Source organism: Abramis brama (genome assembly GCF_963993115.1).
Source record: "Abramis brama genome assembly, chromosome: 2".
Taxonomy (NCBI): Eukaryota; Metazoa; Chordata; class Actinopteri; order Cypriniformes; family Leuciscidae; genus Abramis; species Abramis brama.
In genome coordinates, this window is record NC_139964.1 from 2,713,319 (window position 1) to 2,731,145 (window position 17,827).

The window sequence follows — 17,827 nt, forward strand, 5'->3', positions numbered from 1 at the left end:
TAAAAATGCCCTTTAACTAATGTAAAAATACAACCAAGCAACGCTTAGAAAAGACAAAGCTTAAAAATAGTATAAATAATTCACTTCCATATTGAAATATTCACAATATAATATTAATTATAATATTGTGTGAATGGAAGAGATATTCCCCCTCGAGCAGAAACCGTTAAAGTCCGCGTGAACCGGAAGTTGCAAACGACTTTTCTCCAGTGTTGTGACGTATTTCCCAGTGAAAGGGAATATTGAACAGAGGGCAGGGTTTTACTCTAGCGCTCCTCCTCTCCATCTCTCGCTCATAACAGACTAACGGTTTGAGGGGAGTGGTTAAGCGTTTCCCAACCCAAGTCCTCAAACCTACGTCATCAGGGAAGGTCCTCCAATGCAGAGGGGAGGGGCATTTTCAGATTTTGATTAAAGATTACGAAGCCAAAAAATTTGTGTGGATTGACATGGATGAATTGTTCACCACAAAACGATCAATTTAGGCAAACAAAGTAAATATGGTCAATTTTGATTTCATGTGGACTTTAAACGTCAATCACGGAGTGCGCGCAAACGGAGTCTGACAGGAGCTTTTCTGAGGTAATTTACCACACGGTCTTTGCTTTTACTTCACAACAACTGACTTTCATCAAGTTATACAAACATATGACAGTGATGTCATCGCATTTAGGCGTAGACGAATAAATAAATAATAAAATAAGACGCTGGTAATGTGCCGATTACTGAGATAAACGGTAACACTTTAGAATACTGTATCTTACTTACTGCATAACTTATAAGGAATTATTGAAGAACTAATATGTAATTCTTCATTAACTAGTTATTCACTACTGTTAACTACTAAGGAAGATGTGTTAACTAATCAGTATGTAAAATAATTGTATGATTGTGTTAAGTATCAGTTAGTTAATCAATAACTAATTAACTCTGTCATACTGCCTGAAGAACTACTATTAATTATCTACTAATTAAGGTTCAAGAATAATAATTAAGAAGTAACTAATGAACAGTCATACAAACTACACTGAGTTGTGACCTTCCTTATTTACTAATGTTATTAATAGAAGTAGTATTATGAAAATGCAATTTTAACAAATTACCTCAGATTAGTTTTTTATATTTTATATACCTGTAAAGTACTGTGTGTGTCTGTTTTCCTCAGCATATGCCATTGAGTAAATTCATGTATTTGAGGCAAAGACTGAGGGAAACTGAAAGGTAGCTTATTAGTAATTCATAAATAATTGTCAAATAATTCTGCAGGAATTACTTATAACCTGATTAGTAATTAATCAAGAACTATCAAATAATTATCCAGGAATTAGGCTACTTTTAACCTGAAACCGTATTCTAAAGTGAAAATATAGGGAACTTATTAGTAATTAATAAAGAATTATTAGATAATTCTTCAGGAATTACTTAGAACCTGATACAGTATTCTAAAGTGAAAATATAGGGAACCCATTAGTAATTAATAAAGAACTATAAAATAATTATCCAGGAATTAGGCTACTTTTAACCTGAAACCGTATTCTAAAGTGAAAATATAGGGAACTTATTAGTAATTAATAAAGAATTATTAGATCATTCTTCAGGAATTACTTAGAACCTGAAACCGTATTCTAAAGTGAAAATATAGGGAACTCATTAGTAATTAATAAAGAATTACCAGACCGCCGCCCTGCGTTTCACTCATAGCCAAAATATGCTGTTACTGACTCCATAACCTGCCCATAAACAAACAGTGCACAGCTCTAAGAACATATTTTAACATCTGATGTTTTAGGATCTTTAGAAATAAAAACATTTGTTTTATGCAAGGAATCAGGCGTTTCCATCACGCAAAAAAGACAGACTCGTTAGCTAGCTAACTGACATTGTGTCCTTGTATGTTGCCTTGCATAAAATAACATGATTTACAGCACAGTAATGATTTTATAGATTCAATAAAACGTACACAAACCTTTATTTTGCTGAAGAAATGCACCATATCGGCATTGTATGTTAGTTACTTCTTAGTTATTTTTCTTGAACCTTAATTAGTAGATAACTAATAATAGCTCATAGGGAGGTATGACAGAATTCATTAGTTATTGATTAACTAACTGTTACTTAACACAACAATACAATTATATTACATACTGATTAGTTAACACAACTTCCTTAGTAGTTAACAATAGTGAAGAAGTAGTTAATGAAGAATTACCTATTAGTACTTCAATAATTCCTTATAAGTTATGCAGTAAGTAAGATACAGTATTCTAAAGTGTTACCAGATAAACTTCACTGAGCGAGCGCACAATCGACTTATCAAATGGATTTGTTTCCTGATACAGGTCCGTATATTTGGATATGACTTTTAATTGGATATGATTAAAATATCTTTGTATCTTAGACAATTTTTAAATGGTTATTTCACCTTTAATTGTCTATAGAAACAAGAGAACACAAGAGGAGAATTCAGTCCGGGTGACGCAGAATGATAAGTTAACTTCGAAACATTGTTTGTCACGTGAAATACAACCCCAAATCAGAAAAAGTTGGGACACTGTACAAATTGTGAATAAAAACAGAATGCAATGTGGAAGTTTCAAATTTCAATATTTTATTCAGAATACAACATAGATGACATATCAAATGTTTAAACTGAGAAAATGTATCATTTTAAGGGAAAAATAAGTTGATTTTAAATGTCATGGCATCAACACATCTCAAAAAAGTTGGGACAAGGCCATGTTTACCACTGTGTGGCATCCCCTCTTCTTTTTATAACAGTCCGCAAACGTCTGGGGACTGAGGAGACAAGTTGCTCAAGTTTAGGAATAGGAATGTTGTCCCATTCTTGTCTAATACAGGCTTCTAGTTGCTCAACTGTCTTAGGTCTTATTTGCCGCATCTTCCTCTTTATGATGCACCAAATGTTTCTATGGGTGAAAGATCTGGACTGCAGGCTGGCCATTTCAGTACCCGGATCCTTCTTCTACGCAGCCATGATATTGTAATTGATGCAGTATATGGTCTGGCATTGTCATGTTGGAAAATGCAAGGTCTTCCCTGAAAGAGACGACATCTGGATGGGAGCATATGTTGTTCTAGAACTTGGATATACCTTTCAGCACTGATGGTGCCTTTCCAGATGTGTAAGCTGCCCATGCCACATGCACTCATGCAACCCCATACCATCAGAGATGCAGGCTTCTGAACTGAGCGCTGATAACAACTTGGGTTGGCCTTGTCCTCTTTAGTCCGGATGACATGGTGTCCCAGTTTTCCAAAAAGAACTTCAAATTTTGATTCGTCTGACCACAGAACAGTTTTCCACTTTGCCACAGTCCATTTTAAATGAGCCTTGGCCCAGAGAAAATGCCTGCGCTTCTGGATCCTATTTAGATATGGCTTCTTCTTTGACCTATAGAGTTTTAGCTGGCAACGGCGAATGGCACGGTGGATTGTGTTCACCGACAATGTTTTCTGGAAGTATTCCTGAGCCCATGTTGTGATTTCCATTACAGTAGCATTCCTGTATGTGATGCAGTGCCGTCTAAGGACCCGAAGGTCACAGGCATCCAGTATGGTTTTTCGGCCTTGACCCTTACGCACAGAGATTGTTCCAGATTCTCTGAATCTTTGGATGATATTATGCACTGTAGATGATGATAACTTCAAACTCTTTGCAATTTTTCTCTGAGAAACTCCTTTCTGATATTGCTCCACTATTTTTCGCCGCAGCATTGGGGGAATTGGTGATCCTCTGCCCATCTTGACTTCTGAGAGACACTGCCACTCTGAGAGGCTCTTTTTATACCCAATCATGTTGCCAATTGACCTAATAAGTTGCAAATTGGTCCTCCAGCTGTTCCTTATTTAACTTTTCCGGCCTCTTATTGCTACCTGTCCCAACTTTTTTGGAATGTGTAGCTCTCATGAAATCCAAAATGAGCCAATATTTGGCATGACATTTCAAAATGTCTCACTTTCAACATTTGACATGTTATTTATATTCTATTGTGAATAAAATATAAATTTATGAGATTTGTAAATTATTCCATTCCTTTTTTACTCACAATTTGTACAGTGTCCCAACTTTTTCTGATTTGGGGTTGTAAGTTCTGGATAAATTTAAGTCCTGTAGGTAATCATGTAATAGAGACTGCTTAAACTTAATCAATGAGAAGACGCTGTTTCAGAGACCACTGAACTGTCACACTAGCCTGGCAAGCCAGACCTACATCAAGATGTTAGGTCTGGCAACTCACCATAGACACGGCTCAATCCGAGGGGCGGGATAAACGGCTGTCTTTCAAAAACCCTCTGCACGCAATAGGATAGCGCTTCAGCCAACCAGAGCGTTTTCCCAACAGCGGAGCTAACGTTAGTTGATAGATTCAACTTTTGCCATATCTGGCCGGCAAAACTACGAACACATCTTCCTTTTTTTAAGAATGACTTAAGTGCCGTTCTTTGCTCTTTTCTCAAAGAAAAACTTAACTCCAAGTCCTCCAGAGTCGCGGCCAAAGCCGATTCCGGCCAGCAGCCGCCATTCTTTGTTTTCAACAAACCGTCGCAACTCTGTCGTTAGTTTGTTAAGCCCGCCCCGCCTACTCTATACACGACGTGATTGGCCTGACCCAATTTAGGTTTTTGCAGCTAGAAGGTCTATAGAGAGTTGCTAGACTACCCTGGCTGCAAAATACATTTTGCTGCTGCTAGGGTGCATCTAGATTTCTAGGCTACTGTCACACGTCACACCTCATGATAAGATCAGTAGTCGTAGTCCTCTAAGTCATCTCGTATTATCATATTATTGTTATTATTTATTTACCTTCATTTTACCAGTAAGTCTCATTGAGATTAAAATCTCTTTTGCATGAGAGACCTGGCCAAGGTAGCAGCCATACAGTAAGATAACATTTTGAAATACAACAAGTAGCCTACACAATAGAACAGAAATATTAGAACATAGTATCCTCTCGACAAAAAAAATCACAAGCCTCCATTACCACTCTCTTTATAATACATTTACATTCACCAATAGACACAAATTTGTCTAGTTTTAGATTTTTGTGCAAATTATTCCATGCCCGGGGTGCTTATAATGTTTTCTCATGGTTTCTCCTGATTCCTCAGTGTCTCTGTCTCCAATAACAACATGGGCAAACACACACTTGTAAATCCTCTTTTACATCTACATGCACACACTCATCAAGTCTTTATTGGAACATGACACTTTCACATACTGTAATTACACTATGATTTCATTTTTAATATTCATTGCCATCCAGAGGAACTTAGCCACACTTTTCTGAATAGGGGTGTGCTAATATCTGTACCAATCTAAAAATGATTTGATTTCTATCTGTATTTAGATAAAAACAGACGTGGGTGGGGGTTTGTCTGAAAGTATGTGAAATTACATGAGAAGCTAGTTTTAAATGTAGTTCTGTTCCCTTCATAGTTTTGTACACCTCATCCTTGTACACCTCATAAAATATATTTTTATTTTATTATAATTTTTACATTTCTTAATATATCTTTTAATTGTCAGAGAGCCGATAGCCTCATAGGCTGTGTTTCAATATGCACTTGCGCTTCAGGTGACCCGAGTTCAGGTCATTTCATTCATAGAGTTTACACTCATTCACTCAAAATACAAGGTTTAAAACAAATGTAGAAAATGTGTACGTTTTAATATTTTAGTTGATATTACTTTTGACAAAGCTCTGATTTGTGAGAGTCATACGGAGACAGCAACGTTGCTATTTGATATCCGATCATGCTCATTTTATATAGAGTTTACACCCACTCACTTTATACACACTCTTATAGCAAAGTGTATTTTAGAGGTTAATGCATAATATTGTGCTATGATACCCTGCATCCAGCAAACACGAGGAGTGAATGTGTCTGCCCAGTATTTTTCCTAGTGGAATTCGTTATTTGTTTTCAAGCCATTATCCGTGTCTTCCCGAATAAGGTATTTGGCTTCAGGCACATCCCTAGTTCTAATTCTTAAAAAAAAAAAAAACAGATTAATAAGTTTGCTGTAAAAATTTGCCGTAAAGCAAGTCGTGATTCTCGCAAGATCTGCTCTGTTTCATCTCCTCAAAAATATACACTGAATTAGTGCTTTATAAACTATCTTAAACTATAAAATGAAATCTTAACAGCTTATGTGAGTTACTTAGGTTTAGGTTATAATGAACCAATACTTGTCTAGACTTTAATCTGTATAAAGACAAAAATAAAGATTTCAGAGTTAAAAACACATCATCTGTTTAAGTGTGCTTGAGTTAGAGAGAGTGTATTTTTGTGTAGGTGTAGTCTGGTTAAAATATCCAGAGACAGTCCAGAAACAAACCCAACTGTAAAGAGAAGTACAGTGTTCACACACAGGTACGTTAGATTGGTGAGATGGTTCGTTTCCGTATGCATCCACAGCTCAGGCACTTCATTAAGCTCACGCTAACATTCATAACTCCTCCCAGGTTATACAGCATGTGATAGAAGGTGTGAACAGACAGGCTGCCTGTGTCGTCTGCATACTTCAGCGCCACGATCGGAGTGTAAAGAGGATTCGTCAGGTTACGGAACGGAGGACGAGGCGACTCGATCACCTTCTTAGTGACCTTCAGAAACAGAGAGAGTGAGTTCCTTTAAATCTTCAGCACCTCATTAAAGAGAGCTCATGTGACAGCATTGTCCTTGTATTAAATTTCACACCAAGAACAATAACTATATCATAACTGTAACAATAACTTATAGTTGACGACAATGTTCTGTTTAATCTAAGTGTACACTTTTTTTTCCATCATTTGCTGCTTTAAAGCAACACCAAGGAACTTTTCCTCTGCAGTCGCCCTACAGGTTGGAAGCGGAATTGTCCATTACCGCTGTCGTAAATAATTTAGCCTACCGTTGCCTACTGTCGCACGCACGCTCGCTGTTTATCCAGCACCGGCTTTGGAATGAACGATGTCAACAGACAAGGTAGAGTATGTTTCATGATTTCATTAAAGTATGATGTATTGCGGCATCAGAAACAAAGAAAAACTAAATAATAACTAAAGCAAGCCAAATTTGTAGTTTTCCTATGTCTCATCAGAAACGCAACCCGATCTGGCAATCTTACAAAGTGTGGTTATAGCAGATAAAGGACCGCAAAGCGGAGGCAGAAGTGCCTTTCACCCTGTTACGACTTGATGAACCACTGAAACGATTTTGGAAACATTATTTTAAGGTAAAAAAATCTTACTTAGTGTTGCTTTAAATGCTCAAGCTCTTTAAAGCAGAATTGATTGTGATTGGCTGTCAATGTTTTAATATTTCATTAGGTGGAAATCATTCCTAAAGTGATTCCAACAATATCATTCCTCTGTGTCATTTTTGTTATAGTTGTTCCGTGGACTTCACTATTCTCTTATAGAGTAAGAGCAATTATTAAAAGTTTATGGTTATAGTTATCATTATAGTTATTGTCCTTGTGAACAGGCCTTAATTCACATGTGTTCTGACCTTGGCGATGTCCTTGGGTGTTTGGCCCAGGACTTGGAAGATGTTGACTGCGCCGGTCAGGTAGCAGGTCCTAAAGTGGTGGAGTGTCTCGGCATCAGTTCCGGCGAACTCTTTCTTAGAAACGTCTTCGATCATCCTCATCTCAAACTCGGTGTGTACGGGCCCAGGCTCGATCATTGACATACTGACAGACAGACAGAAAGATGGGAAATCAAATACACACACCGCCATCCAGAGAAAGAGGCATCAACTCAGATCTGTAATGAAGCAGGAGCTGAAGAGATGGCAGGCAGAGATATTATTAAACAAACAAACAAACATACATAAATGAGTAATAAAAGAAACACGAGAAACATGAACCAAAGAGCAGGGATATGCACCATCTACAACTTACAGAAAACATAAACTGACAAGGAACAAGGGAAATACAAGGGCTATATTTACACAAGGGGTAACAAGTTAACAAAACAAACCTGGGAACAATCAAGAATAATCAAGAAAACTTCAAAGATCCCCCTCCCATTAGTCACTTTCAGACTCTCCATGACAATCCAAAAAACAAAACATAAAAGTCCAGGTGGGTGGTGGAGCAGAGGCAGACCAGAGGAAGGGATATAAGACCAGGCCTGTAAGGGGCAAGTGGGTCTGGAGACTGAGGCGTACAAGGGGGTCAGGGCATAGCTGGAGACCAACGGAGCTGGAGACCAGCACTAACAAACTGGCGGAGCTGGAGACCACAGCAGAGGAGCCTGGCCTCTCTCAATCTCCACTGTCATCTCTCCCCCTTTTATGCTTCCGCTCCTCCGTGAGAGATACGAGACCGGTGCGTCTCGCAGCTAGGTGTCGCTCATCATTAATTACGCCACCGGCTTCACGCCGCTCTCTCACGGCCCTCAGCCTCGTCCTGCTCGCCACACTTATTTTTTAGATCTTCGACGTCCACATCATTTTTTCTTACACTGGGGATCACCACATGGAGCCAACAGAGCTGGAGACCCCCACGGATAAGCCAGCGGAGCTGGACACCATGGCAGAGGGGGTCAGGGGGTCCGGGGACCATGTCAGGGCAGAGACAAAGCACAGAAAGCTCCGGGGGCACAGGGAGTTCAGAGTCGGCCTCCATGGACATAATGTCATCAGAGAGTGCAGAAGGTTTAGAGCCGACCTCTTTAACCGTGGCAGACACCGTCACCTCGGGAGAAGTGTGTGTGGCCCAGACACACAAAAGTGTGGTTGCTGTCACTGGGAGCTCACTGAGAGTGCTGGGACCACCAGGCTGGGGAATGCTGAGACCCATGGTAGGCCAAGCTCCAAGGCCACCAGAGCTTGAGGCACATACCCTCAAGGGTCTTTCTCCACCACCCCAGTTGAAGTGCTCACTCCACAACGTCACTCGAGGACCAACACAGGAAAGTAGTCATTTTAAAGGTTCATTGAGTCCAGAACAGTAAAATTAAATGAGGGAACTGTTCAGAAAGTGAGTATGACAGGCTAAGTCCAAAAACTCAAGGCTGTGGTCCTCGAGGGAACGCTCGCCCTGGTGCAGAATGATGAGCTGAACCCCTGCTAGATCCATTTGTGCTCAGTCATTCTGTAATGAAGCAGGAGCCGAAGAGATGGCAGGCAGAGATGCGGATCTATGCTCAGGGGTTTTATTAAACAAACAAACAAACATGCATAAACAAGAAACCAGGAACAAGAAATATGGAGAACCAAAGGCACACACTACAGCAAAAATCAACTGACAAGGGACGAGGAAAACACAAGGGTTATATATACACTCTAACAATAAACACATGACACAAGACAATAAACAAGAAATCTACAAAGAACTACAAACATGGCACTCGGGACAGAAAGTAACACAAATGTCCATTGGGAACATACAACAGGATCTAGAAGAACCGTTGCCCTGAAGATGATTCTCTAGAACAGCGGTTCTCAACTCCGTGAAGGAGAAGACATAGAGTGGCCATGTAAAATTAAACAATTACAAGGAATTAGGTCAGCAGGGTTTACACTCTTTATGACTAATGAATTTTCATGACTTTTCTTGTCATTTGTGATTACATTATAGAGCTTGACATAATTAATTTTTTTTTATGACATAATTTTTATAAATCATTGTAAATATGAATTTGCATGGGAAACCTGGCTTTTCAATTTAATTTATTTGAGGGACAAATTAAAATGGTCAGCTTATATCTTGGTTTCTAGTTACTTTAGCTAATTTTAATGCTTTGTTGTTACTCATTTTAAGTAATCTTGTGGCCCGCTGTTGGAGAACCACTACTCTAGATATTCTCTTAGTTCCTGATCTGTGATCTTTTTTGGGTTTGTACCCGTAACAGCCTCTCCACACCACCAGAGGGACCTCTCACATTAGTGTTATTCTGCTAATGTTCCTGGTGTTTGATCACTGATGTAAAGAGCTAGCCTGACTTCGTCATACTCATATTCTAGTCTGATACTGCTCCATAGAGATTTAATTATGGGGCGTGTCTCACCCGAACCAGGAAAAAAAAAACTCTGCTCTCAATTGGATAGACCTACAACCAATTAGAGCAACGGAGTAAATGACGCATGTTCTTCATTCATATTTTCAACCAACAAAATGTCGCGGTTCTCTGTTCCTCTTTTAAAATGAATGCGCTGTGGATATCTTCTATAACAGACGCGATGGCGGAATCTACACATGATGTTTCATAAACAAAGTTCGGGAGGAGCACGTACAAATAATCAATCCAATATCAACTTGTCATCAAACAATAAAAAATGTAATCATTGGGGGGGGGGGGAGTATGGCTACCTGGCACCCAGGCTAGTAAAGAGCCAAAGAGTGTTAGATACTGAAAATCAAACGACATTAAGTGTGTGTGAACCCTCTGCCCGTCTTTTATGTACCAGTTTGATTTATATTGTGAGTAAAAGTTTGCGTTGGAGTGTAAACGAGAAGATGAAATGCAGAAGTGTAGAAATGAGCTTAATAGCAAACGCTGGTGTTGAGAGTGCAGTGAAACTCACGTGACGTTAAACTTGAGCAGCTGGACGGCCAGACTCTCACAGAACCCCTCTATGGCGAACTTTGACGCGGAGTAGACATCATTAAACGCCACACCTGTGAAGACCAACCCACGACACAGAGGTATGTCTCTTACCATGGTTTTATAACTTTTGAGTTGTGAATGTTCTGTACACTGATGATGTTTCTACATGTTCGTCATTCAGCGGATCATCTGTCTTTATCCACATGAAAGGTAAGAGATCTTCTGCTGTTCTTCAAGGAGAAATTTACAGTCAAACCAAAGTTTATTCAGACACTTTCAACATTTCTCACATTATCACAGTTTATTCGCTATAGTTTAGAAAATGGTAATAAAATATGACAAGAACTCAGAGTTATCAAATGTAATCTCACAAATGAATTAAGCTGAATATCTGTCACATGTTAAATTTAAGTACACAATTAGATAATACAAATTTAGCTCAACCAATTACAAAGCAATGCTTAATTTTGTTCAGTCTAGTGTTAGCAATTAAATAAACACTGAAGCAAAAGATGGTCAGGTCAAAGTTTCTGAATAATTTTTGTTTGCAAATTTCTATAGATTTTACTGGTAGTTGTCACAGTGTGGTGCGGGCAGAAGAAGACAAAGTAGAGTCAAAAGTTCCAACGCAAACTTTTACTCACAATATAAATCAAACTGGTACATAAAAGACGGGCAGGTGGTTCACACACACTTAATGCGACATAGATCGGACAATGAACAAGGTAACACACAGGGCTTAAATACATAGGGTAACAGATCAGGGAAACGAGACACTGCTGACAAGACTAACGAGGTAACAGGTGAGACAGATGAACTAATGAGGGTTACCATGGAAACAAATGAGTGGCGGGAAAACAGAACAAAGGAAGACGTGACTAATGAAAATACAAACAAACACTGACACATGACAGTAGTCACTGTATGAAGAATTATTGGGTATAATATGCCACAGTTTACTTTATTTTGCTCTCCTCACTTACAAAAATGAACTATAGTGTCCTGCACCCACTTGTAAAAAAATATCAAAAATTATATCTGGTGTCTGAATAATTTTTGGTTTGACTGTACGTGTGTCTAACTCATCAGGACAATAATCCTCAAGTAGAGGAAGCACCTTAAGAAGAACCCTTAATCGCAATAAATGCAAATGATTACAGTGAAGTGAATAAACAGCCAGTGTTTACCCTGCAGGCCCATCACACTGCTGATGACGAGGATGTGTCCAGAGCATCTCCTCTTCATGTCGGGCATGACCTCTTTAATCATGCGCACAACACCGAAGAAATTAGTCTCGAACACCTTTGTCATGTCCTCCATACTGAGACCCTCCACCGGCCCCACCAGACCGACACCAGCGTTATTGACTGCACACACAGATCACAGGCACTTCACTACTCATGTCAATGGATTTATGGCCTGTTCACACCAACACCAATATTCGGCACAACATTTCCATCTGATTTTTTACATGCGATTTATATAGAAGTTTGTTTCTGCTACAGAATTAAAAAAAAGAAAAAAGCAACTGTGATTTTTTTCTTGCAATTCCAAATTTATATCTCGCAATTCTGACTTATCTCTAACAATTCCAAGGTTATATCTCGCAATTCTGAATTCATGTCTAAACTCACAATTATGAGAAAAGAGATCATACTTGTGTAGAGATAAAGTAATATAAACTCGCAATTGCAAAGAAAGAAAGTCAGAATTGTGAGATAAATTGCAAAATTGCCTTGTTTTTTTTCCGTGGCTGGCTTAAAACAACTTAAATTCTCCTAAAGGGAAAGAATCTAATAAACATTATCAAAAAAGAAAATAATTGTGTATCAGCATCTGGATAATCAAACAGCATATATTACACTGCTGTATTTCTGCTTTTCTATAAGCGCCACCTACTGTCAAATAGTGAAATTGTATTTTCATTTATCAGTCGTTGGTTTTTATTGGTTTATTTCATTGTTGTTGGTTTTTTCACACGTTTTTATTGATTTCTCTGTTTAAACCAACGAAAGATGAATGAATTTCACTATTTGACAGTAGGTGGCGCTTATAGAAAAGCAGGAATACAGTACAGCAATATAATTATATGCTGTTTGATTATCAAGATGCTTTGTTTTGCATTGCACATTTTTTTATTGATAAGACTAAATTTCTCAACACTTTGCCAAGATTAGTCTTTCTCGTTGAAATTGAAATCTCTTTAACTCATAAGTAATAATAATAACTTAAGAGTAACAGATTTCTTAAAGAATATGATATTATCTTTCTTACTGATTGAGGTTTCTTTTTCTTTTATGGTTGTCCTGTTTTTGTTTTTTCCTTTTTGTATTTTTTAAATGCAGTGCTGTCCTGTCTTTGCTATAAATAAATAAAACTCTCAGTAAAAGAAAATGTCGTATTGACAGAATGTGAAGTTTATGTCAGTCTAAACAGATTCACTGACTGGCATTCATTCATAAAATGTTTATTGCAGAAAAAAATGATCTTGGTGTGATCAGGCCTTTAGATTGCTTTGTCATTGTCACATCATTCTTCTTAATTACTTGATTCATGTTTCATCCCTTTATTTACTCTGACTTGTTCTCTTTCAGCAGTATTTCTCACAGATAACCTGCCAACTAAAAACAGATTCACGAGGGAGTCTCGATTCAACAGCAGTGTAAGTATGAATCAGTTCACTGATCACTGATGATTCAGGATTCATTATTTCTGTTCGTTTACAGGCAGTGACATGTGTAGCTGTGTTTCAGACAGATGAACACTGGATGAAGCTCAAGGGTGGAAATAGAAACTGATGCTCAGATTAACTGTGAACCTAAAGGCTCATTTTATCTGCTTATGTAAATCTAAGCACGGATGAACACAATCCACTTGAGACGCGGCTCAGTGTGTGTGTGTGTGTGTGTGTGTGTGTGTGTGTGTGTGTGTGTGTGTGTGTGTGTGTGAACTCACTCAGTATGTCTATATGTCGATCTTTGACGCTGTTGACACACTGTTTGACAGATTCATCACTGCAGACGTCCAGCGAGAGCAGAGACAGAGTTCGTCCGTACGCGTCTCCAGCCGCTTCAACCAACTTATCCTTCCGCTTCAGATCCCGCATCGTAGCTATGACTGAACACACACACAAAGACAGAGCGAGAGAGAGAGAGGACTAGTTACTGAACACACAGAGAGAGAGAGGGCGAGAGAGGACTACACTGTCAGAAATAGGGGTACAGTAGGAGTCCATTTCTGTCCCCCAAGGTACAATCTACACTAACGTACCCCATAGGGCTTATTATTGGACCTCAAGGTACATATGTGTTCCCAAGCATTAAAAGGTACATATATGTACCGTTTCTTTTAAAGGTTAAGGTACAATATCAAGAGCCTCTGCTAAGCCTTTTTTTTTTTTTTTTTTTGTAAAAGTTGTTGTTTAAAGGTTTTAATGATACCTTAATTATTTAAGGTATATTTTAACTGATCACTATACTTGAGTAGCCTTGAAATAAAGGAAATAAAAGTTTTGTAAGTCAATTTGCTGATATTAAATCATACAATTATCCAGCTGATGAAATTATGATATTATATTGATTATGTAAATGAAAAACAACACGCATAAACACACAAATGGCTGATTCTCACTGTTATAGTGTATTTCATCAGAAACATTTTTGCATTGCATAGCCTGAGTACATTATCCCTAATTTACTGGAGAGCGGGAACGGAGACTGCCAGCTCACTACTTTTGATCGGTGGAAAGATGTGTCAAATACTGTTTCTTTTAAAGGTTAAGGTACAATATTGTACCCTTGAGGGTACAGCCCCAGTGACAAGCCATTGTACCCCTAAAGGTACAATTATGTACTTTATTTTCTGAGAGTGTAATTACTGAACCACAAAGAGAGAGAGAGAGAGAGAGAGAGAGAGAGAGAGAGAGAGAGAGAGAGAGGACTAGTTATGTTCTGTACAGGATGAAGAATGTCTGTGTGAAGACTAAAAACACAAGAGATCAGTACTGTCATGCCATTAAAGCACTAAAGGCTAAGCAGGGATAGAAGCCAGATCAGTACACTCACTCACACACACACACACACACACACACACACACACATTGATTGTGAACTGCTTCCCTGCACACACATGCTCTTTAATATAGTCACACATACACTATCTCTCACACACACACACACACACACACACACACACACACTCATTGATTATGAACTGCTTCCCTGCACACACATGCTCTTTAATATAGTCACACAACACATACACTATCTCTCTTACACACACACACACACACACACACACACTCACTCACAAACACTTACACACACACACATAATTATAAAATACAAAATGTAAACAAGCCGAATTATAGCAGCATTGAACAAGAACAAATACTCAAATATACACACAACACTACATAAAAGACAAATACCCCAACACATTATTAAAGTTACTAAGTATAAAGTTTACACAACTGATTCCTCATAAGCCACTTTTTCAGATGATCTTTAAAAGTGTGAGAAGTAGAACATTGTCTTATTTGACTGCGGTAAACTATTCCAGTATTTACTCCCTATTACAGATAATACTTTCGCAATCCCCTCTAATGACAGACCTGGTACTAATACACAATCGGTCCTCTGTTTTATAAACTCGTTGAACGGAGGTGGGCAAGCACCTTAGAAATAAACAAGCGTTTTTAAAGTTTTACAAAATTTACAAAAACTCAATAAATTGTGTTTTTTTTTTTATTGTTACAGCAATGAAATGAGAGTTTTTTTATCCAACACTTTTATTGCCTTCTTATACAGTGATTCTACTAACTTTAGAGTTGTGTTAGCATAACTTATGACCAGCTATTAAAACAATACTCAATATGTGAAAAATCATTGAATGTAAACACAACCCGGCAGCACCGACTGTACCAAAAATTCTTTAAATTAAATTATACGATAATAGACAACTTTTCCACGTGACTTTTAGAAGTTACAGTAGAATCCAAAGTCACTCAAAGATACATAAACTCTTTAACAATTTCAAGCTCCTCCCCTCTCAGGAACACCTCTGAATCTGTCATCTCTACTGACTGTTTTCAAACATCATAGGGTTTTTCTTGTGTTCAATAATAAACCTGTTCATTGGTCATACCCGAAGTCAAAGCGATCAAAGATTTTTCAAAGTTATTAGCATGGGTAAAAATGACTACATCATCTGAACATTTACACCTTTACATACTCATTAATATAAAGTGAAAATAAAATCGGTCCCAAGACGGAGCCTTGTGGAACCCCGGGAGACAAGCGAGGTAAGAAGACTTTGAACCATCAATACACACACACACACACACACTGTTTCCTATTTAAAAGATATGATTTTATCCAAAGTATTGCTTCCTCTGAAAAAATGTATAAAAGCATCTGATGGTCAACGGTGTCAAATGCCTTCTTTAGATCTAAAAAGAACAGCACACACACACACACACACACACACACTTATCTAAAAAGCATTTGACTTTCTCAACAAACAAACAATTTGCTGATTCTGTTGAATAATTGTTGCGAAAACCAAATTGTATTGGATGTAAAGAAGTAAAGCCATTATTTAGATGATTTTGCTACCTTATAATTGGAAGGATGCTAAATGGCCTATAATTATTAAAATTTGATTAATCTCCAGATTTATAAATTGGGATAACTAAGCAGGTGGAACGACTGCTTGCCTGAATGTCAGATGTACCATGTGTTTTATTGGGCGTAGTAATCTTTATTTGATATCAAAAATGTTGTATCAAGCGTCCTTTGCTTTAGAGCTTTTTAATGCGTTAATAACATAAGCTACTTCTAATTCAATTACTTCCTCTATTTGAAAAATAGATTGAGCAAAATGAATAGGTCTGTAAGTAATATCTTTTAAGGTTAACCAAGTGATATTTCATCAACTGAGTGTTGTAAATGTGTATTAAAATTAGTAGCTATAGTTAATGAATCCTTATATTGAAAATATTGTTAATTTTAAGTTAAAAACTTTTATCCGTGATCTTTTGTGTTCCAACTAATTTATTAATAGTTTGCAAGATTTTGTCCCCCATCCCCTTTTGATGCCTCAATAATGTCCACAAAAAACTGGCTTTGGCCTTTCATAAAGTCTGTATTACTTATTCCTCATAGAAGTACATTTCTATCGATCAGTAATAAGACCAGAATTCAATGTTTTTTTAAGGAGCTGATCTCTATCCTTCATCGATTTCCCACAATCATTGTTAACCCAGAGCAACGTATTCCCTTTATTTTCATTAACCGCCCCTTCTAATGAACATCTCAAACACTTCTTTAACTTTTCCCAGAAAATAATCACAACCTCTCTCTATGTCTCCACTTCAATCCAATCAATCTCTTTCAAAGCTATTCCAAGATTTCGTTGCTGATTTTAGCGACTATATCATGATAAGCAGTGGTTTTAATGAGTTTTAAAAGCGTTGTTTTTAAAGATTTCATGAAAAGAGAATTACATTATGATTAGACAGCCCTGTCAAAAGATTTTAATGCTTTAAAAAATGTTCAGGTTTATTTGTAAACGATAGATCTAATTCTATTTTAGAACGAGGGGTTATTCTAGTGGGCTGTTCTAACAGTTGTCTAAAATTAAAATAGTTAAAAACTGCTTTAATTTTTCCCATTAATCTCGGGTCCGGTCCGGTTCTTACCGTAATATCGCTTGTTCTCGTCTCTCGCGAGCTGCACGGCGATGGCCATCCCGATCCCGGACGAGCAGCCGCTGATCAGCACCACTTTCTGGCCCTCCGTTGCCATGGTTTCAGCGGAGCTTTGAAAGACCAGAAGATATCATAAGATCAGCAGTGCAGGAGAACGCGAGCGCGCGCAGTCACGGGAACGCGCAGATTCTGTCTCTGCTCATAGTTCGAAGGTGAGCGCCTTCATAAACCACAATCATGAAATACTCTACTTATAAACACTTAATGTCTACACTTTACTGAAGCAATCATATTTAGAGCTGTAGACAGGGCATTGGTGTTGTTATTTAACGGGGTTCCTTCGACTGATAAAACGAAACTATGTTAATAACTGTAATGTGTTAATGTAATGTTTTTATGTGTATAAAGCCTTGCGATGTGTTCTGTGCTAGACTAACTCTCGCTGGTCTGATTGCTTATATTGTTCTCCTCAGTTGTATGTCGCTTTGGATAAAAGCATCCGCTAAATGATTAAATGTAAAATGTGTCCTATTTTCCATCAGTGTCAAACAACACG

At 37.9% G+C, this 17,827-nt stretch overlaps 1 protein-coding gene across 2 annotated transcripts in view; it reads right to left on the minus strand.

Annotated features, from left to right (window-relative positions):
* The window catches only part of rdh8b (retinol dehydrogenase 8b), a 39,045-nt gene extending 21,509 nt beyond the window's left edge, over positions 1–17,536 (minus strand). Inside the window, exons 1-6 of one of the 2 annotated variants that reach the window (XM_084106021.1) lie at positions 17,263–17,533; positions 13,518–13,679; positions 11,750–11,929; positions 10,540–10,633; positions 7,516–7,699; positions 4,798–6,629 (exon numbers count right to left, since the gene is read on the minus strand). In XM_084106021.1, coding sequence (XP_083962147.1) covers positions 6,402–6,629; positions 7,516–7,699; positions 10,540–10,633; positions 11,750–11,929; positions 13,518–13,679; positions 17,263–17,368 — 954 coding nt within the window. In that variant the 5' untranslated portion in view covers positions 17,369–17,533 and the 3' untranslated portion in view covers positions 4,798–6,401. Of the gene's footprint in view, positions 1–4,797; positions 6,630–7,515; positions 7,700–10,539; positions 10,634–11,749; positions 11,930–13,517; positions 13,680–17,262 lie in introns of those variants that run through there. The other variant, XM_084106022.1, reaches the window with a different exon arrangement.
* Positions 17,537–17,827: the final 291 nt, after the last annotated feature.